The 23,561-nt window shown below is 46.5% G+C and overlaps 1 protein-coding gene across 5 annotated transcripts in view; it reads left to right on the top strand.

Annotated features, from left to right (window-relative positions):
* daam2 (dishevelled associated activator of morphogenesis 2) overlaps positions 1-23,561 on the top strand; it is a 329,728-nt gene that overhangs the window by 128,649 nt on the left and 177,518 nt on the right. For all 5 annotated transcript variants that reach the window (XM_085997939.1, XM_085997938.1, XM_085997943.1 and 2 more), the window contains 2 exons: positions 9,437-9,511; positions 11,640-11,734. In XM_085997939.1, the coding sequence (XP_085854065.1) occupies positions 9,437-9,511; positions 11,640-11,734 (170 nt within the window). The remainder of the gene's footprint in view (positions 1-9,436; positions 9,512-11,639; positions 11,735-23,561) is intronic.

The following is a 23,561-nucleotide window of genomic DNA, read 5'->3' as shown; positions in this document are numbered from 1 at the left end:
CATACAATAAGGGGTTTCATTATCTCTCAGAAGGTATTAGGGAAGCTTTAACCACCGCTTAATCCTATGGCATTATTTCAAAGAAGAGCAGGGAACTTATCCCCGGTGTCCCGGCCAATATTTATCCCTCAATCAACATAACAAAAACAGACTATCTGGTCATTATCACATTGCTGTTCGTGGGAGCTTGCTGTGCGTAATTGGCTGCCACGTTTCCTGCATTACAACAGTGACTACACTTCAAAAGTGCTTCATTGGCTGTAAGGCACTTTGGGAAGTCCTGAGGTCATGAAAGGCACTATATAAATGCAAGTCTTTCTTTTCTTGCTCATATATGTGACAGTCATATTGGAAAATATCTTTCCTCTAGGTCAGATGCATGTGTTTAAGCACCCTAACAAGAACTTGAGAGGACAGTGTAGGCTGATCTTCCAGCGCAGTATTAAGGGGCTGCTGTTACGGTGGGTCAGGTGGATGATAATTATTCATTGGCACTATTCAAAAACCTTTAGTCGGGCAGGTGTCTGACATGGAAGGAAACCCAGCACTATGTTTAACAAGACACTGAGCAATCTATATGAAGGTCACAGTCTCTCCCCACAGGGACATAACCTCAGTCCAGAGAGTTTATGTACAGAGCTAAGACTTAGAGACCCTCAAGCACAGGGGTACTACTGGAGTGTAACCGGCTAAAACATAGGAACATAGGAATAGGATTAGGCCATTCAGCCCCCTTGAGCCTGTTCCGCCTGATCTGCGACCTAACTCCATATACCCCCCTTTGGCCTATATTGCTTAATACCTTTGGTTAACAAAACGCTATCACTCTCAGATTTAAAATTAACAATTGATCTAGCATCAATTGCAATTTGCGGAAGGGAGTACCAAACTTCTACCACCCTTTGTGTGTAGAAGTGTTTCCTAATTTCACTCCTGAAAGGTCTGGCTCTAATTTTTAGACTATGCCCCCTAGTCCTAGACTCCCCAACCAGCGGAAATAGTTTCTCTCTATCTACCCTATCGGTTCCCCTTAATATCCTGAAAACTTCAATCAGATCACCCCTTAACCTTCTAAATTCAAGGGAATACAACCCTAATTTATGTAATCTCTCCTCGTAACTTAACCCTTGAAGTCCGGGTATCATTCTGGGAAACCTACGCTGCACTCCCTCCAAGGCCAATATATCCTTCTGAAGGTGTGGTGCCCAGAACTGCTCACAGGACTCCAGGTGAGGTCTAACCACACAACTTACTTCACCCATTAGGGATTGAACTCAGAAGAAGTGAATATATTGAAATACAGGAAAGGCTATGCGAGAGTTGAAGAGAGGTGGCCATAGATAAGTTTTTTGATTTAGCTGTAATATGTGATTCCAAAAAAAACTGGAGGCAGGAGGTGCTCAATAGAGGTAAAAATATTTCCTCAGGACCCTGAGGATGCGCTGATGGAACTGTTGGAGGTGTTAGCCATGGCTTACTGGCAGCATTCTTGCCTCTCAAGTCGTGGGTTCAAGTCCCACTTCAGAGACTTGAGCACAAAATCTAGACTGACACTTCAGTGCAGTACTGAGGGAGTGCTGCACTGTCAGAGGTGCTGTCTTTTGGATGAGAAGTTAAATTTGGACCTGTAGGGAACACGGCAGCCAATTTGTGCACAGCAAGGTTCCATAAACAGCAATGTGATAAACATTAATGATGTTGGTTGAGGGATAAATATTGCTGTGCTCAAATTGGCTGCTGTGTTTTCTACATTCCAAGTGACTACACTTCAAAAGTACTTAACTGGCTGTAAAGTGCTTTGGTATGTCCAAATTTGACTTCTCATCCAAAAGACAGCACCTCTGACAATGCAGCACTCCCTCAGCACTGCACTGGAGTGTCAGCCTAGATTTTTGTGCTCAAGTCTCTGGAGTGGGGCTTGAACCCACAGCCTCTTAACTCAGAGCTGAGAGTGCTACCAGCTGAGCCACAGGAGTACTCACTCCAAAATATTCCGGAATAATATTGTCATCGGGCCTTATCTTGGCGGATTCCTTTGAACTCTGTTGCTGACCTTTGCTGCCACAGTGCTGTGTTGGCGAGCTGCTTGGTGGGAGCGTGTGATCTCAATTACCTCACACTTCACAGCACGGTTCATTCACTATGATGACCGGGGTCTTTTTATTTAGACAATGGTGGGAAAGTGTTGCAAATGACCATATAGTACAGCAAATGAGTTTAATCGAAAACGCTGTGTCCTTACTAACAATTTAACAGCCGAGGTTTATCTGAATCAGCTGACAGTCACGTTGGAAGAAACAGCCCGACTGTTCCGGCCCTGCGGTGTTCCCTGATGGAGCTTTCAGCTTGCATGTTTGAGAGATTAACTTGCTCCATATAATGAAGTTACACAGTGTTTCTCAGAAAACCTCGCAAAGCCTCAACCTGTTACTATAGAGAACTGAGACTTCATGCATCTAAACCATTCTTCACCTGCAAACCTATACAGTGAGTGTTGACAGGCTGATCACCCATGGGAAGCATCACAACTAAGCCCACTCCTGTTCCCACGTGACATTTTAACACACGTGCATTTTCTGCCGGGCAGGGGTGTTACTGAATGATGAACAGGAGTGGGAGCTCTGGCTGTTATTTTCAGGCCACCTGCAGCGCCCCTTATTGTCACCCTGGCGGATATCAACCCATTCCAGCACAGACTGGGGATAGAACCTGAGACATGCTTGGCCTGTGTGGCTCAGTACCACAACCTATGAACACCAATGTTCACTCTTTTTTTTGGGGGGGGGGGTGCACGTGGCCCCTTTAAGGTGCCATGCAGCCCATTCAAAATACTGTGTTGGCGCGGTTTTTTGCCTTGAAAAACTGGCGAGCTGGCTGCGCGGGGAAGTCCCGAGGGCTGTGCAGCTTAAAAGCAACATTGATGAACGCCCTTTCAAAATGGCACTGGGTACTTTGCACTTGTGGTGAATGGTGAGATAAACTTGTTCATATTTTAGTTGGCACTAATTCCAAGCAGGGAGGGGGGGGAAGAAAAAAATCTGGCAAATTCCTCTCCGATCCCTCTAGGCAATCGAAACTAGACCACATTGACCATGACTTATATTAATTGGTACCTAGCAATTGTATGATGCAATCTCCGCCCCAGCCCCAGCCAGGAACCAGTCCAGCTCTCTATTGAAGGTACATGGTGTATTAGCACCCACTGCACAAGTCAGCAGCCTGTTCCACAGATCTGCTATTCTCTGGGAGAAGAAGTACCACATCTAACTGATTTCGTCCCTTGTGTAATTTATACGCATGACCCCTGGTTCTCCCCAACCTCTCTAATTGAAATAATTTATCAGTGTGCACATAATCTAGTCCCTTCATTATTTTATAGGGCTCAATAAAATTGCCCCTGAGTCTATGATTCTCTAAAGTATGTAGAGCCAGCTCCTTCAACCTATCTGGGTAGCCAAGGTGCTTTAAACTGGCCTTCCTCTAAACCTTTCCCAGTCCTCAAAATCATTCGCCATTAGAGAGGACCAGAATCGGACACCGTATTCCAGATGATCCTTCAATCCATCCTGGAACATCACATCAGTCGCATCAGACCACTTTGGCACTTAATTAATATACAAGTCTACATAATATCAATGGTGGCCGGACTCCCACCTTGCGCCCTCCGTAAACTTGAGCTCATCCAAAACTCTGCCGCCCGTGTCCTAACTCGCACCAACTCCCGTTCACCCCTCACCCCTGTGCTCGCTGACCTACATTGGCTCCTGGTCCGGCAGCGTCTCAATTTTAAAATCATCATTCTTGTTTTCAAATCCCTCCTTGGTCTCGCCACTCCCTATGTCTGTAACCTCCTCCAGCCCTACTACCCTTCGAGGTCTCTGCGCTCCTCCGATTCTGGCCTCTTGCACATCCCTGATTTTAATTGCTTGCCTTCCGCTGCTGAGGCCCGAAATTCTAGAATTCCCTCCCTAAATGGTGCGAGGTAGGATACGGGCAGCAGAGTTTTGGAAGAGCACAAGTTCAAGGGTTCAAGGTGGGAGACCGGCCAGGAGAGCATTGGAATAGTCGACTCTCGAGGTAACAAAGACATGGATGAGGGTTTCAGCAGCAGATGAGCTAAGGCAGGGGCGGAGACGAGCAATATTATGGAGGTGGAAGTATGTGCGCAGGATAATGTTCCCGAATGCTCTATATACATTTGTAAAATGTTGCTTAATGAGATGGAAAGAAGAAAGAAAGAAATAGCTGGCATTTATATCGCATTTTTCATGACCATAAAACGTCCCTAAGCTCCTCACAGTCAATTAATTACTTATGAACTCGAGTCACTGTTGCAATGCAGGGAAGCATTCTTAATTCTCAATGTATTTGCAGTCAATTGGCTATAAAAATGTAGACTGAAGTGAAAGGCTTCCTTCTCCCCCTGGAGTTCCAGTGGCGGCCACAGTCCGCATCGCAGTACATCATTTGTAGATTTTTGACATTAACTTTGAAAAGAACTTTGCCTTGATACAGCATCGTGCCTCTCAGAAGCATCTCACAGGGAGTGAATTACTTTGAAATACAATGCAAGCCGCCATCTTTGCACACAGCTGGACCCCACAAGCAGCAAACGAGATGAATGAACAACTCCTCTGTTATTGGTGGCGTGGTTCAGTTTTCCTTTTTTCAACACTTTGAAAAGCTCAGTGCGAAAATGCAGCATGCGATGTGGCAGTGAGCCAATCGGAGCAGGAAGGTCCCCGTGCCCATTCCTGGCCTGTGCTAATCTCGCTACAATTGGTCTTGATGTCCCTGAGCAAGGGTAGGAAAAATATCAGCCAGGCTTCCCGCTCCCGAACGCTGTCCATCGATTTCTGCTGGAAAGTGCGTCAGGCGAGGACAGGCACCCCGGATTGGTTGCGATGGCTGTAGAGAGGGCTTTAAACTAATTAGTGGGGGGGAGGTTTCTAGAGAGCAAATAATAGAAATGACAACAGAGAAGGTCATAGACTTAGGTAGCAGTGGGGGAATTAAAAAACAGAATGTGTCAGGAAGGGACAGAAGGTATGGAGTAAAAAGTAAAGTACTAAAAAGGGAAAAAACAGGAACTAAGTGTTACAAAACATATTTGAAAGTTCTTTATCTGAATGCACGTAGCATTCGTAACAAAATGAATGAGTTAACGGCACAAATAATGACATATGGGTATGATCTTGTGGCCATTACAGAAACATGGCTGCAGGGTGACCATGACTGGGAATTAAACATACCAGGTTATTTAACAATCAGGAAGGACAGGCAGGAAGGGAGAGGAGGTGGGGTGGCTATGTTAATAAAGGAAGGAATCACTATAATACAGAGAAATGATATTGGGTCAAAAGGTCAGGATAATGAAACAGTTTGGGTGGAGGTAAGGAATAATAAGGGGAAAAAAACACTAGTGGGTGTAGTCTATAGGCCTCCGAACAGTTGCAACTCTGTTGGACGGAGTATTAATCAGGAAATAGTTGAGGCTTGTAATAAGGGAACAGCTATAATTATGGGGGATTTTAATTATCATATTAACTGGACAAATCAAATTGGGCAGAGCAGCCTTGAGGAAGAGTTCATTGAGTGTATTAGGGATGGGTTTCTTGAGCAGTATGTAACTGAACCGACCAGGGGGCAAGCAACCTTAGATTTGGTCCTGTGTAATGAGACAGGATTAATTAAAAATGTCCTAGTAAAGGATCCCCTTGGAATGAGTGACCATAACATGGTTGAGTTCCATATTCAATTAGAGGGTGAGAAGGTTGGATCTCAAACAAGCGTGCTGAGCTTGAATAAAGGAGACTATGAAGGTATGAGAGCGGAATTCATTAGAGTGGACTGGGAAAATAGATTAAAGGGTAAGACGGTACATGACCAGTGGTGTACATTTAAGGAGTTATTTTACAACTTCCAAAAAAAATATATTCCACTGAGGAAAAAAGGGTGTAAAAGAAAAGATAGCCATCCGTGGCTAAGTAAAGTAATTAAGGATAGTATCCGACTAAAAACAAGGGCATATAAGGTAGCCAAATCTAGTGGGAGGATGGAAGATTGGGAAGTCTTTAAAAGACAGCAAAAAATAACAAAAAGATTGATTAAGAAAGGGAAGATAGATTATGAAAGTAAATTAGCAAAAAATATAAAAACAGACAGTAAAAGTTTCTATAGTTATATAAAAAGAAAAAGGGTGGCTAAAGTAAATGTTGGTCCCTTAGAGGATGAGACCGGGAAATTAATGGTGGGAAACATGGAGATGGCAAAAACACTGAACAATTATTTTGTATCAGTCTTTACAGTAGAGGACACTAAGAATATCCCAACACTGGACAAACAGGGGGCTCTAGGGGGGGAGGAACTAAATACAATTAAAATCACTAAGGAAGTGGTACTTGGTAAAATAATGGGACTCAAGGCGGATAAATCCCCTGGACCTGATGGCTTGCATCCCAGGGTCTTGAGGGAAGTAGCGGTAGGGATTGTGGATGCATTGGTAATAATTTTCCAAAACTCACTGGACTCAGCAAAGGTCCTGGCAGATTGGAAAACTTCTAATGTAACACCCTTATTTAAAAAGGGTAGTAGGCAGAAGGCTGGAAACTATAGACCTGTTAGCCTAACATCTGTGGTTGGTAAAATGTTAGAGTCCATTATTAAGGAGACAGTAACGGGACATTTGGATAAACATAATTTAATAGGGCAAACTCAGCATGGTTTCATGAAGGGGAAGTCATGTTTAACAAATTTGCTTGAGTTTTTTGAGGAAGTAACATACAGGGTGGATAAAGGGGAACCAGTGGACGTAGTGTATTTAGACTTCCAAAAGGCATTTGACAAGGTGCCACACAAAAGATTATTGCTCAAGATAAAAAATCACGGGATTGGGGGTAATATTCTGGCGTGGGTGGAGGATTGGCTCTCTAACAGAAAGCAGAGAGTTGGGATAAATGGTTCGTTCTCAGATTGGCAACCAGTAACTAGTGGTGTTCCGCAGGGGTCAGTGCTGGGTCCCCAACTCTTTACAATCTATATTAACGATTTGGAGGAGGGGACCGAGTGTAACATATCAAAGTTTGCAGATGATACAAAGATGGGACGGAAAGTAGTGAGTGAGGAGGACATAAAAAACCTGCAAAGTGACATAGACAGGCTAAGTAAGTGGGCAGAGATTTGGCAGATGGAATACAATACTGGAAAGTGTGAGGTTATGCACTTTGGCAGGAAAAATCATAGAGCAAGTTATTATCTTAATGGCAAGAAACTGGAAAGTACTGTAGTACAAAGGGATCTGGGGGTCCTGGTGCACGAAACTCAAAAAGTTAGTATGCAGGTGCAGCAAGTGATTAAGAAGGCCAATGGAATGTTGGCTTTCATTGCTAGGGGGTTGGAATATAAAAACAGGGAGGTATTGCTGCAGTTGTACAAGGTATTGGTGAGGCCGCACCTGGAATACTGCATACAGTTTTGGTGTCCATACTTAAGAAAAGACATACTTGCTCTCGAGTCAGTACAAAGAAGGTTCACTCGGTTAATCCCGGGGATGAGGGGGTGGTCATATGAGGAGAGGTTGAGTAGATTGGGACTCTACTCATTGGAGTTCAGAAGAATGAGAGGCGATCTTATTGAAAGATATAAGATTGTGAAGGGGCTTGATCGGGTGGATGCGGGGAGGATGTTCCCGATGATGGGTGAAACTAGAACTAGGGGGCATAGTCTTAGAATAAGGGGCTGCTCATTCAAAACTGAGATGAGGAGAAACTTCTTCACTCAGAGGGTGGTAGGTTTGTGGAATTTGCTGCCCCAGAAAGCTGTGGAAGCTACATCATTAAATAAATTTAAAACAGAAATAGATAGTTTCCTAGAAGTAAAGGGAATTAAGGGTTACGGGGAGCGGGCAGGAAATTGGACATGAGTCTAGGTTCGGAATGGTCATGGCCCTGTGGGTAGTGGAGTGGGCCCAGGGACCGTGTAGCCTGGTTCTGCTCCTACTGTGTTCTAATTCTGTTAGATTTCAGGAGATGGTTTTATTCCTGTTCCTGGCTGGGGTGGAGATCGCCTTTACAGAAGGTAAGTACTGTAGAAAATATAGGGACAGAGTGATCTCCTGGAAAAAATTCGATCGCCTAGATGGGTCGGAGAGGAATTTCCCAGATTTTTTTCTCCCAAATTGGCCATTGGGTCTTTATCTGGTTTTTCGCCTCTCCCGGGAGATCACATGGGTTCGGGTGGATGCAGAGTGATAGAAGATTTGAGGTTAGGATCAGATCAGCCATGATCTTATTGAATGGTGGAGCAGGCTCGAGGGGCCGATTGGCCTACTCCTGCTCCTATTTCTTATGTTCTTATATGTTCTCATGGTCCAATAGCCTGTGAACATTCACTATCTCTAGACTCACACATGGACAATGGTCTGCAATCCAGCGCGAGTCAGTGCCTTCAGGAGAGGGAAAGCTGGAGAGGTGTAAAAACGACAAATCTCTTTATGTACAGGACACTAATTAACGGTCAAACTGGGATGTAACAAGGACAGATATTTCCTGATAGTTGATCCTGGTGGTTGCTTTTGAAATAGAAAGCACATTAGAAGCTCTTCATTTTCCTGGTTTCCCACACTGTATGGTGCTGTGCTGTACTGTACGATACCATGCTATACTCTACCATGCTGTACTGTACCGTGCTGTGCCGTATAATACCATGCTATACTCTACCATGTTATACTCTACCGGTATCCTACAGTATAGCACAGCACGGTACAGTACAGCATGGTAAGTAATGCATGGTATAGTATAGCACAGTCCAGTACAGCACAGTACAGTACAGCATGGTACATTATACTCTACCGTGCTGCACTGTACCATGCTGTGCTGTGCTGTACTGTACTGTAGGATACCATGCTATACTGTACAATGCTGTACTGTACCGTGCTGTGCTGTGCTGTACTGTAGGATACCATGCTATACTGTACAATGCTGTACTGTACCGTGCTGTACTGTACTGTGCTGTACTGTAGGATACCATGCTATACTGTACAATGCTGTACTGTACCGTGCTGTACTGTACTGTGCTGTACTGTAGGATACCATGCTATACTGTACAATGCTCTACCATACTGTGCTATTCCATGCTATGCTTTACTGTACTGTGCTTAACAGTGCTGTACTATTCAATGCTGTACTGTACCATGCTGTGCCATACTGTACTGTACCATACTATACTGTGCTATATTGTACCATACTGCATCATGCTGTACTGTACCATACCGTGTTATACCATGCTGTAGTGGGATAACTTGCTGCAAAGTACTATGCTATACTATACCACTCTGTACAGTGCTGTTAGGCAATACTGTAGCTTGATGTTTGTGTGTTGGTGGGTGTAAAAACGTTATAATCTGAATTTTAACGGAAAGTTTCTCCTTGCTCTCCAGGAACAGGATGACCCCAACAAGCAGGCCACCAGCTGGCCCGATTATTACATTGACCGCATCAACTCCATGGCTGCAGTAAGTGACGTGCTTTTTCTACTCACACCCTACCATCTTCTGACTTTGTGGGATGGTGTAAAACAGGCAATAGCGAGTCGGAAATCCCTTTGACATCTCTCCCGGTTTTTATTTCCATTGAAGTCAAAACATCGGGATAGTGTAAAACTATTTGGGCTGCTGACTCGCTGCCATCGCCCGTTTTTACACTGTCGCACAAAGTCAAAATCTACCCCACTTGTACCCGACTCTACAGCTTTTAAACCTTTATGTGGTTTTTTTCAGCTGACTTCCCTTTTGACTCCTAACTTGTTATTTTTTTTTAAGAACATAGGAACAGGAGGAGGCCATTCAGCCCCTCGAGCCTGCACCGCCATTCAGTTAGATTGAGGCTGATCTGTATCTTAACTCTATCTACCTGCCTTGGTTCTGTAACTCTTAATATCCTTGCCCAACAAAAATCTATCAATCTCAGTTCTGAAATTTTCAATTGACCCCCAACCTCAGCAGCTTTTTGAGGGCGTTCCAGATTCCCACTACCCTTTGTGTGTAGAAGTGTTTCCTGACATCACCCCTGAACGGCCTAGCTCTAATTTTAAGGTTATGCCCCCATGTTCTGGACTCCACCACCAGAGGAAGTAGTTTCTTTCTATTTAGCCTAGCAATTAAAAAAAAACTGCACATCTGGAATAAGAACAGAAAATGCAGAGCAGCTGCACCAGCAGTTGTGAAAAGACGGGCTAATGTTTGGAGTGAGAGCCCTTCGTCGGAACAATTTAAACAGAGGGGTTCTGCCCACATGCCCCATGCCCTCGACCTGCAGCGGTCACACACGTGGGTGAGCGTTGCATCCCACCGTAAAACATTAAAAAATAATTAAAACTGTCGCTCAAAAGTCCGACAGGAAGGAGACCGTGCGTGGCTGTTATTAATCCCCCCGACTGTTGACATCTCCGCGCACCAAGCTCCTGCCCATTACTTGCTGGGCCCTTGTTTATCTGACATAGATGTTATGGGAAGTTTACTGCTGTCTTCCAGCAACTTCCTGCCTTGTGCACATTCAGAGAGGTCAGTGAAGGCACTGTGTGTAGGGAGGCAATAAATATCCCTGTGCTTATTTCTGTTTCCCATCTTGCATCTATTTTAATACTCTGTAAATCTGCTGTTTTGAGAAGCTGGAGCCCACGACGCAACATATGGAACAATCTGGAGCCCACTTACAGCAACAACAACAACTTGCATTTATATAGCGCCTTTAACGTAGCCAAACGCCCCAAGGCGTGTCACCAGAGCGTTATCAAACAAAATTTGACACCGAGCCACATCAGGAGATATTCAGACAGGCGGCCAAAAGCTTGGTCATAGAGGTAGGTTTTAAGGAGCATCTTAAAGGAGGAGAGAGAGGTAGCGAGGCGGAGAGGTTTAGGGAGGGAATTCCAGAGCTTAAGGCCGAGGCAACAAAAGGCACGGCCGCCAATGGTGGAGCGATTAAAATCGGGAATGCGCAAGAGGCCTGAATTGGAGGAGCACAAAGATCTCAAAGGCTTGTAGGGCTGGAGGAGGTTACAGAGATAGGGTGTTAAATTTTATTTGATAATCTGTGAAGTGCCTTGGGACATTTTACTACATTAAAGGTGCTATATAAATGCAAGTTGTTGTTGTTGCTGAGCACACCACCTGAACCACTTCTGCAACTTTCTCCAGCTTTCCGTCCCTTTCCGTACCCTTCAGTCCCCATAATGTGGCCTGTTGTGTGCCCACCATTGGTGGTAGAGATTTCAGATGGCCAAGCCCTAAACTCTGGAACTCCTTTCCCAAACCTCTCCGCCTTTCTACTTCTCCTTTTAAAAATCTCCTCAAAACACACCTTATCGACCTAGCCTTCAGTCAGCTCTGCAAACACCTATAAGCCAGCTGCTGCTGCCATGTTCCCAGGTGCTTCTCCCCTCCACCGGGGGACTTGGCGCCACCTCTTATTCCTCAAAATGCTGCTGCTGCCGTTGAATTGGGATGGCCGTCAGTGACCACGCTGTGATGTAAAGCGGTCACCGTTTCACAGAATCCTTTGTGAGTGTGGTTTTTGGAGGGAGGCGTTCACATATTGTGCAAAATGGATGCTGAGCAGTAAAATGTTTTGTCTCTTCCACAGATGCAGACAGTTTTTGCTTTTGACGAAGAGGAAATGGAAATGAGAAACACAATCGTCGAAGGCCTTAAGACAGCTCTAAGGACACAACCAATGAGGTACTGTATCACCGGGAGACAAGTCTGTCAATTTTACATTCAGTTCTTCCCTTCAATCCCTATTAGAAACAACTATATTCTCTTTGGAAGTCTCCGTCCACAACCCCCACCCACCTCCTGCATCCTCCCCCACCCCTCACATCAGGAGCTCACTTTGCTGGAGGATGCTAAGAAACAAAGTACTTACTGACGTAAGAAAACTACTAGGCACTTGGTCTAAGCGTTAAAGCTTTAATCAACTGTTTTACAACATGGAGGACTAGTTCCTGTTAAGAATGTCCTGTGCAAGCTGGGCCCGTGCCCGAGTATTTATACTCTCCCTGGACAGCGCCACCCGCAGGCCGCTCAGTATTATTTCATAAGTCTTTCTTTCATGAATGACCGATTCATGTCACTTGCATTTATATACAGGAAACTCTTTTTTATCCGGCACCGACGGGACCGGCGTGGTGCCGGTTGATCAAAAAGTCCGGATTACAGAGAGTTAATCTTACCAAGGTACGAGAACTCCGTACACGGCTACAGGTGCAGGAGCCCCAGTTACACAGCACTTGTGCAGGAGCCCCAGTTACACAGCACTTGTGCAGGAGTCCCAGTTACACAGCCACAGATCCAGGAGTCCCTGTTGCATGGCCACAGGTGCAGGAACCCCGGTTACACGGCCACTAATATATAGTAAAACTTACCTGAACCTACTCCTGAATTTTGCCGGTTAAGAGAGATTTCCGGATATTTAGGTGCCGGTAATAATATTATGCCTTTCACATCCTCAGGATGTTCCAAAGTTTCTTTACCACTAATTAATTTGTTTTTGCAGTGTAGTCACTGTTGATATGTAGGGAACACAGCAGCCAATGTGCGCCCAGCAAGGTCCAAAAACTGCAATGCGATAAATGACCAGCTCATCTGTTTTAGTGATGTTGGTTGAGGGATAAATATTGGCCAGGAGAGAACTCCCCTGCTCTTCTTCAAAATAGTGCCTTGGCATCCTTGGCAAAAGAACCAGGGGCGACATGAGGAAACATTTTTTTATGCAGCGAGTTGTTATGATCTGGAATGCACTGCCTGAAAGAGTGGTGGGCGCAGATTCAATAATAACTTTCAAAAGGGAGTTGGATAAAAGCTTGAAGGGGGGAAATTTGCAGGTGTATGGGGAAAGAGCGGGGAAGTGGGACTAATTGGATCAAAGAGAATCATACAGCACAGGCACGATGGCCTCACTGGCCTCCTTCTGTGTTGTATAATTCTATGGTTCTAGGTAGGGAATTCCACGATCCTGACCCAGCAACAGTGACGGAACAGTGATATTTGTCCGAGTCTTGAGGGAAATTTGGGGGTGATGGTGATAGTGTCAGCTGTGGCTCAGCTGGTAGCACACTCGCCTCTGAGTCAGAAGGTTGTGGGTTCATAGTCCCACTCCAGGGACTTGAGTACATTAAGCTAGGCTGACACACTGGTGCAGTGCTGTGGGAGTGCTGCACTGTCGGAGGTGCTGTCTTTCGGATGAGACGTTAAACCAAGGCCCCGTCTGCTCTCTCAGGTGTATATAAAAGATCCCATGGCACTATTTCGAAGAAGAGTTATCCCCGGTGTCCTGGCCAATATTTATCCCTCAACCAACATAACAAAAACAGATTATCTGGTCATTATCACATTGCTGTTTGTGGGAGCTTGCTGTGCGCAAATTGGTTGCCGCGTTTCCCACATTACAACAGTGACTCCACTTCAAAAAGTACTTCATTGGCTGTAAAGCGCTTTGAGACATCCGGTGGTCATGAAAGGCGATATATAAATGCAAGTCTTTCTTTTTTCTTTCTATGTTGTTGCTGGTTTGAGATACACCAGAGCAAGAAGACAGGACTGTACTGGTGGCGGACCGTGAAGGGAAAGTTTAAGGCAGGCGTCGGGGCAGTCTTTCCTTACAAAGTCAAGTGACAACAGCCATGACACTGGACTCATTTAAGAAACAGCTGGGCGCTGTAATGGCAAGTGTTGATATACTGGATGGAGGAGATCAAGTGGACCGAAAGGCCTCCTTCACTCCAATTTGACTCCTGATATGTTGGTCTTTCAGTATTTCTGCCCGTGTTCTGGGGTCCGCCTCACTATGGTAGACGGGCTGAATTCAGAGCACATGGCACCCTTTAACACACTGGAAGGGGTTCCTCAGGTCAGGCTCCATTTACTTTGACAAATTTGCTAACATGGTCACGCTGAGCCTCCCTTCGGAGGACCGATCCATCTGTGTTGAGTCGGAGTGCACTGTTCTATACCAGGACTTGGATGGATTCCACCGTTGAGCCCAGTAAGCACAGCCCTGAGGACGGGTCACGTTCCCCCTGATGTTAAGTGAAAATGAGAGGCATGAGGAGATTAGCTTTCAGCGTTAAAGCACTTTGCTGTATTTAAGTGAAAACCTCACACAGAAATGGAAACAACTTTTTAATACTCAGCGCGTTCCCGCTGAACTTAATTGAAAATGAATAAACAAAACACTGCCGCTGCCATTTTAGACAGAAGTGAGGCCCAGACTCTGCCGTGGCTAATTACATGGGAGAGCCATGGTAACAGGATAACGTTGATTCCACATGGTGTTGTTTTTAATTTTTAACGTCTGAAAGACCCCTGTAGCCGTCGGCCCCGCAGACAAAACACTTGTTCAAGCTGCAGAAAGCACTGGGGAGTGCAGCAGCGATTCAGCTTGTTTATTGCTTCAGCTGGTTCAAAGGGGCTAACTCCACTAGTTCAGGAACATCGGACATCATTTGCCGAGTAGAACATTAGAACAGGAGTCGGCCATTCAGCCCCTCGAGCCTGCTCTGCCATTCAATTAAATCACGGCTGATCTGCAGCTCAACTCCATCTACCCACCTTGGTTCCATAACTTTTATAACACCCTTACCTAACAAAATTCTAGCCATCTCAGTTTTGAAATTTTCAATTGACCCCCAGCCTCAACATCGTTTTGGGGGGGAGAGTTCCAGATTTCCACTACCCTTTGTGTGAAGAAGTGCTTCCTGACATCACCCCTGAAGGGCCGAGGTGTAATTTTAAGGTGATTGCCTCCTTGTTCTGGACTCTCCCACCAGAGGGAATAGTTTCTCCCTGTCTACACTATCAAATCCTTTAATCACCTTAAACACCTCAATTAGATCACCTCTTAAACTTCTCTACGCAAAGGAATACAAGCCTAGCCTGCCCTCATAATTTAACCCTTTTAGCCCCGGTATCATTCAGTTTACAACTTTGGAAGGCCCTTCCCCTCCTAATGCTCCTGCCAAAGTCTTGCTTTTACTGCTCTACGCCTTCTTCACCTTCTGTCACATGTCAGTTTACGAAACTTCAGCGGCATAGGGTTCTGCTAAATATCAGCAGAAGGAGGCCATTCCTCTCATCCTTTTCTGTGCTGGCTCTTGGCTAGGGAAATCTCAAACTAATCCCACTGCCGCACAGGGTTGGGGGGGTGATTTTAATCCTACTCCCTCAGCAGAAACCTGGCGGGTGGGGAGTTAAAATCGCCCTGACTCTTACCTGTCGGAAAGCTGCCATGATCGCAACATCTGCAATTTTAACCTGCGCTCCTGAGCAGGCAGCAAGGACACACGCCCGGAGCCAACAGGGTCCTTCTTTACCGATGCGTGTTGCGGCACGATGTCATCATTGAGACCCGACTGTTATTTTAACTCAGGCCTGAGTGGGGAATCCACCTGGAGTTAAAACTGGGGCCCAGGGTCTTCCTTCAAAAGGCCCAGTGGTCTCTGCCTCAACCATTCCCTGTGCCAAAGCACTCCCCCCTCCAACATTTCTGTTTAAAGAGATTTCAACTAACCTCCCTCCTCACTCTTTTAGTGATGATTTTAAATTGATAACCCTGCCCAACACTGACTCCCCAACCAGTGGAAATAATTTTACCCTTATTCACCGTATCAGAACCTCTATTAAATCTCCTCTGAGCTCTTCTCTGCTTCAGCGGAAATAGTTTGTTAAAAAAAATATTATTACAAAGGCAACATCACCAAGCCTAAATAAATGCCTTGTGCAGGAGGAGTGGGAGTTGATCTGTGCGGAGTACAGTGAAGCTTGTATAAACGGATACTCCCCAAAAAAACGGACACTCGTTGAGAGACCCAAATAACTTGCACTGTAAAATTTACAAGAGGCAACTCTGAAACCATGGACACTCGCAAATGACAAACTATGGACAGCCTCCAGTGCACTAAGCTTAAAACACGGGACATGCAGGTCAGCGTGAGGCAGCAGCCGCTTATGTGAAACGAATGGCTTTTGTGGAACGGCGAGCTCTTTAACCAGCATCCATAGTGGCGGAGAAACCGCTCTGTCTCTGGGATTGAATGCTTGCATGGCGCTAGCCCAGGGATAGAGCGGTTTCTCTGCCGCTGTGCATGCTGGGTAAGGAACTCCCCATTCAACTGAAAATTATTATGGCACATACAGCGGCCATTTTGAAAATAAAGACACCTGCAAAAAAAGGGCAGCTGATGGCAGTCACGAAGGTGTCTGGAATTTACAGGTTTCACTGTTTATGAGTGGACGCTATAAATGGTGAGCTGACTAACACAGTGCCGAGCACGCCAGGTCCCTGCTTGCTGCCCACACACTTGCTGGAGGAGAAGTGGTGGGCCTTCCTATATATTCTGCAGGGCGGAGGGGTGGGGTTCCTGGTTATTTGTCCATTTTAGAAAGTACTCCACTTAAAGTTGGGAGCTGATCTTAGCACTACCACCCTGGACATTCCATTGCGTGTAATTTGCGACGTCAGATAACCTCTCTGGACCAGAAAATGGATACATTTCTTGATGGGCTCAACCCGTCAGTGTTGCGGTGTTTGCACATTTGCTCCATCCTACACATACAGAACATACAGCTATAAATAAAAGGCCTCTTTTTCCAGAAAGAATTGGCATGTGCCTCACAGATCAATTCAGCATCAAAATGACAGCATCTTTCAACAGTTATAAAAGAAAGAACTCCCATTTATACAGCGCCTTTCACAACTTTAGGCGTCCCAAAGTGCTTTACAGTCAATGAATTACATATGAAGTGTAGTGAATGTTGCAATGCAGGAAATGTGGACACAGCAAGGTCACAAAATTTATCTCTTTTAGTTATAAACATTGGCCAGGACACCAGGGAGAACTCCCCTGCTCTTCATCGAAATAGTGCCATGGGATCTTTCTCGTCAACCTAAGAGAGCAGATGAGGCCTTGGTTTAACGTCTTATCTGAAAGACAGTGTAGTACTCCCTCAGTGTCAGCCTAGTTTATGTGCTGCAGTCTCTGGAGTGGGACTTGAACCCACGACCTTCTGACTCAGAGGCGAGTGTGCCACTGAGCCACGATACTATCATCTACCTACAGAAGGCAGGAGAGAGGAAACAGTACAGACACATCGTGCGAACCTGGCATGACAATCATAGCATTGTGATTGACAATATCCAAGAGTTGATGTGGACAAAGCTCCCAATGCTCCATCAGCTGACCTTGATACTTTGAAAAAATAAACCTTGCTTTATACACCACCTTTCGCATCCTCATGATGTCCCAAAGTGCTTCACAGCCAATGAATTACTGTTTCTTTGAGCTGTAATCACTTCTGTTATGTAGGGAAACGGGGCAGCCAATTTGTGTACGGCACGTCCCACAATCAACCAATGAGATAAATCTGTTTGTGTTATTGGATAAGGGATAAATACTGGCCAGGACACCGGGGAGATCGACCCTGCTCTTTTTCCAATCATGCCGTGGGATCTTTACATCCACCTGAGAGGGTAGATTCGGTTTAACGTCTCATCTGAAATAGGCAGACTGGGCCTTATCTCAAAGATGGCATGAGCCTCAGCACCCTGAGACCAGAGAGTGTAAGATACAGCCAGGTTTCCTGCTCTTCCTAACCTCTGTTCAGTGACCTGTGCTAGAGAGTCCTTTGCATGGGTGTTGGGTGAAGACATTATCAGGATCTGACCTGTTTCCCCATCACCACAGACCCTCCTGTTTGAATAGCCGGCCAACGCTCACTAACTAGGCTGAGACATGAAGATGGCAGCCGGTACCTGCGGAACTGTATTCCGGTGTTAGTCCGCGCAGGGGAGAGAACTGGGAAAAGAAAAGAAAGTCTTCAAAGTGTTGATGTCCAGTATCAGCTGTTTCAATCTCGGATATCATAGACTCTTAAAGCACAGAAGAAGGCCATTCGGCCCATCGTGCCTGTGGCGGCTCTTCGAAAGAGAGATCCAATTAGTCCCAGTCCTCTGCTCTTTCCCCGTACGGCTGCAAATTGTTACCCTTCAATATATATCCTGTTCCCTTTTGAAAGTTACTATTGAATCTGCCAGTGGAAACAGTTCCTTATTTACTCTATCAAAACCTTTCGTAATTTTGAACACTTCTATTAAATCTCCCCTTGATCTTCTCTGCTCTAAGGAGAACAATCCCAGCTTCTCTCGTCTCGCCACATCCCTGGTATCGGATTAATCATTGGCTGATGGCAGTAAGATGACCCTGCTGTAAGTGTGCTTCAGCAGAGCTGCCAAGTTCGTGTGCCACGTGCTGCGGCCATTAAACAGCGCTCTGCTTTTCTTGGCACGCTTTCCTTTCACAAAAGCCTCTTGCCAGGCTTGTGGGTATAGTTCAGATGATAATTCCCCACCCCTCAAGACTGGTGCTCGGTTACACAACCTATGTGCAGCCGATTAGTGCTGCGTTATTGAGTGCCGGCATTAAGGGCTGGAGGGAGGCAGAGAGTTGCCTGGCCACCTGTGGTAAAGTCTAATGGAGTATTGTCACGGCCACGGCGCTATAATTGGGTGACAATCTCCGTTCAAGAATGCAGAGCATTCTTTTCTTAAAGGGACAGACCTTCCAATCTTAAATCTCCTAATTATGGCTCAATTTAGATTTTTCTTTGGCTGAGTAACAACTTGAGAGAAAGTTGGATACAGCCACAAAGCAACTTAATTTTTCACATAGTCCAGAGTCATTTCTAAATCAATTCTCCAACATGGCAGAATTCTGAAAGGCTTAAAATTTTTTTATTCACCTTTCCTCTCTGCTGCTTCCCATGAAACACATCATTATTGGCTAAGAGTGCGTGATTTGTTCCTAGGCTGCTGCCAATACTGTTCGTCAGTGCCACATTAGTAGGTGTGTGAGATTAACCTGGGCACTGGCGTGACTCGTCCTCTGATTCTTCTTTTCTTCCTGTGGTAAAGTATCCGGCCTCCTCTCATCACCCGGCCTCCTCTCATCACCCGACCTTTCATCACCCGACCTCTCATCACCCGACCTCCTCTCATCACCCGACCTCTCATCATCCGGCCTCTCATCACCCGACCTTTCATCACCCGACCTCTCATCACCCGGCCTCTCATCACCCAGCCTCTCATCACCCGACCTCTCATCACCTGGCCTCTCATCACCCGACCTCTCATCACCCGGCCTCACATCACCCGACCTCTCATCACCCGACCTCTCATCACCCGGCCTCCTCTCATCACCCGGCCTCTCATCACCCGACCTCTCATCACCCGGCCTCTCATCACCCGGCCTCCTCTCATCACCCGACCTCCTCTCATCACCCGGCCTCCTCTCATCACCCGACCTCTCATCACCCGACCTCTCATCACCCGGCCTCTCATCACCCGGCCTCCTCTCATCACCCGACCTCTCATCATCCGGCCTCTCATCACCCGGCCTCTCATCACCCGGCCTCTCATCACCCGACCTCTCATCACCCGACCTCTCATCACCCGGCCTCTCATCACCCGGCCTCTCATCACCCGACCTCTCATCACCCGACCTCTCATCACCCGGCCTCTCATCACCCGACCTCTCATCACCCGACCTCTCATCACCCGACCTCTCATCACCCGGCCTCTCATCACCCGACCTCTCATCACCCGACCTCTCATCACCCGACCTCTTCTCATCACCCGGCCTCTCATCACCCGGCCTCTCATCACCCGACCTCTCATCACCCGGCCTCTCATCACCCGGCCTCTCATCACCCGACCTCCTCTCATCACCCGACCTCCTCTCATCACCCGGCCTCCTCTCATCACCCGGCCTCTCATCACCCGGCCTCTCATCACCCGACATCCTCTCATCACCCGGCCTCTCATCACCCGGCCTCTCATCACCCGACCTCCTCTCATCACCCGACCTCCTCTCATCACCCGACCTCCTCTCATCACCCGACCTCTCATCACCCGGCCTCTCATCACCCGGCCTCCTCTCATCACCCGGCCACTCATCACCCGGCCTCTCATCACCCGGCCTCCTCTCATCACCCGACCTCTCATCACCCGGCCTCCTCATAGAGTCATAGGGTTATACAGCACGGATAGAGGCCCTTCGGCCCATCGTGTCTGTGCCGGCCATCAAGCCCTGTCTAATCTAATCCCATATTCCAGCATTTGGTCCGTAGCCTTGTATGCTATGGCATTTCAAGTGCTCATCCAAATGCTTCTTGAATGTTGTGAGGGTTCCTGCCTCCACAACCCTTTCAGGCAGTGAGTTCCAGACTCCAACCACCCTCTGGGTGAAAAAGTTCTTTCTCAAATCCCCTCTAAACCTCCCGCCCTTTACCTTGAATCTATGCCCCCTAGTTATTGACCCTTCTACTAAGGGAAAAAGCTCCTCAGTATCCATCCTATCTATGCCACTCATAATTTTGTACACCTCAATCATGTCCCCCCTCAGCCTCCTCTGCTCCAAGGAAAACAAACCCAATCTGCCCAGTCTTTCTTCATAGCTGAAGCGCTCCAGCCCTGGTAACATCCTGGTGAATCTCCTCTGCACCCTCTCCAAAGCGATCACATCCTTCCTGTAGTGTGGCGACCAGAACTGCACACAGTATTCCAGCTGTGGCCTAACCAGTGTTTTATACAGCTCCATCATAACCTCCTTGCTCTTATATTCTATGCCTCGGCTAATGAAGGCAAGTATCCCATATGCCTTTTTTACCACCTTATCCACCTGTTCCGCCGCCTTCAGGGATCTGTGTACTTGCACACCCAGATCCCTCTGCACCTCCGTCTTGCCTAGGGTCTTACCATTCATTGTGTATTCCCTTGCCTTGTTAGTCCCCCCAAAGTGCATCACCTCGCACTTTTCCGGGTTAAATTCCATTTGCCACTGTTCCGCCCATCTGACCAACCCATCTATATCGTCCTGCAGACTGAGGCTACCCTCCTCGCTATTTACCACCCTACCAATTTTTGTATCATCCGCGAACTTACTGATCATACCTTTTACATTCATATCCAAGTCATTAATGTAGACCACAAACAGCAAGGGACCCAGCACCGATCCCTGTGGTACCCCACTGGCCACAGGCTTCCAGTCACAAAAACAACCTTCGACCATCACCCTCTGCCTTCTGCCACTAAGCCAGTTTTGTACCCAATGTGCCAAGGCACCCTGGATTCCATGGGCTCTTACCTTCTTGACCAGTCTCCTGTGCGGGACTTTATCGAAGGCCTTACTGAAATCCATGTATACCACATCCACTGCGTTACCCTCATCCACACACCTAGTCACCCCCTCAAAAAATTCAATCAAATTAGTCAGACATGATCTTCCCTTGACAAAGCCATGTTGACTATCCCTGACTAATCCTTGTCTCTCCAAGTGGAGACTAATTTTGTCCCTCAGAATGTTTTCCAATAATTTTCCTACCACTGATGTTAGGCTCACTGGCCTGTAGTTCCCCGGTTTTTCCCTACTTCCCTTCTTGAATAATGGTACTACATTAGCGGTTCTCCAGTCCTCTGGCACATCCCCTGTGGCCAGAGAGGTCCTGAATATATGTGTTAGAGCCCCTGCAATCTCTTCCTTTGCCTCACACAGCAGCCTGGGATACATTTCATCCGGGCCTGGGGATTTATCCATTTTTAGGCCTGCTAAAACCGCCAATACCTCCTCCCTCTCGATGTTAATATGTTCGAGCATATCACAGTCCCCCCGCCCTATTTCTATGTCTACATCGTCCTCCTCCATAGTGAAAACAGATGCAAAAAATTCATTTAGAACCCCTCCTACATCTTCTGGCTCCACACACAGATTGCCACTTTTGTCCCTAATGGGCCCTATTTTTTCCCTAGTTATCCTCTTACCCTTAATATACTTATAAAACATCTTAGGATTTTCCTTTATTTTGCTCGCCAGTGTTATTTCATGGCCCCTCCTTGATCTCCTAATTTCTTTTTTAAGTATCCCCCTGCACTTTTTGTACTCCTCTAGGGCTTCCTCCGTCTTTAGCCTTTTGTATCTGCCAAAAGCCCTCCTTTTTTTCCTAATCCATTCTCGTATATCCCCTGACATCCAAGGTTCCCTGTGGTTTTTGGAACCACCCTTGACCTTTACGGGAACATGTTGCCATTGTATGATCTCAATCTCCCTTCTGAAAGCCTCCCATTGCTCCGATGCGGATTTTCCTACAAGTAGCTGATCCCAGTCCCTTTTGGCCAGATCCTGCCTTATCCTATTAAAATCGGCCTTCCCCCAATTTAGAACCTTTATTTCCGACCCATCCCTGTCCTTTTCCATGACCACCTTAAATCTCACCATATTATGGTCACTGTCACCAAAGTGCTCACCTACTAGCACTTTTTCCACTTGGCCGGCCACATTCCCTAGAATTAGGTCCAGTACTGCCCCCTCTCTTGTAGGACTTTCTACATGCTGGCTCAAAAAGCTCTCCTGGATGCACTTTAAGAATTCTACACCCTCTGAGCCTTTCACACTGTGACTATCCCAGTTAATATTGGGGAAGTTGAAATCCCCCATTATTATTACCCTATTATTTGCACATTTCTCTGAGATTTGCCTACATATCTGTTCCTCTATCTCCCCCTGACTGTTTGGAGGCCTATAGTACACTCCCAGCAAAGTGCTTGCCCCCTTTTTGTTTTTAAGCTCCACCCATATGGCCTCATTAGAGGAACCTGCTAATATATCATCCCTCCTTACTGCAGTAATTGACTCCTTAATTAATATTGCGACACCCCCTCCTCTTTTACCTCCCCCTCTGTCTCGCCTGAAGATTCTGTACCCCGGAATATTGAGCTGCCAGTCTTGCCCCTTCCTCAACCATGTCTCCGTGATAGCAACAATATCATACTCCCATGTGTTTATCAACACCTTCAGTTCATCCACCTTACTTGCAAGACTCCTTGCATTAAAATAGATGCCATCCAGCCTTGCCCTTATATATTTGCCCTGTCTACCAAGCTGACTTGTTTTTTTCTCTATAATTGGCAGCACATCACCCCCTATTTCAGCTCCCCTCTGTATCCCATCCCCCTGCCAAGTTAGTTTAAACCCCCCCCAACAGTGCTAGCAAACCTCCCCGCAAGGATATTTGTCCCACTCTGGTTCAGGTGCAACCCGTCCGACTTGTACAAGTCCCACCTTTCCCAGAAGCAGGCCCAGTGATCCAGGAAACTAAAACCCTCCCTCCTACACCAACTCTTTAGCCACGCATTCATCTGCACTATCCTCCTATTCCTATACTCACTAGCACGTGGCACTGGGAGTAATCCAGAGATTACAACCTTTGAGGTCCTGCCCTTTAATCTGTTACCTAGCTCCCTAAATTCTTGATGCAGGACCTCATCCCCCTTCCTACCTATGTCGTTGGTCCCAATGTGGACCACGACCTCTGCCTGCTCACCCTCCCCCTTAAGAATGTCCTGTAGCCGCTCAGTGACATCCATGACCCTGGCCCCAGGGAGGCAACAAACCATCCTGGAGTCACGTTTGCGGCCACAGAAACGCCTATCTGTTCCCCTTATGATAGAATCCCCTAC

Source organism: Somniosus microcephalus, chromosome 9 (assembly GCF_052327205.1).
Source record: "Somniosus microcephalus isolate GS21.2 chromosome 9, FLI_Smic_1.0, whole genome shotgun sequence".
In the NCBI taxonomy this organism is placed as follows: Eukaryota; Metazoa; Chordata; class Chondrichthyes; order Squaliformes; family Somniosidae; genus Somniosus; species Somniosus microcephalus.
This window is presented reverse-complemented; position numbering and strand designations above follow the sequence as displayed.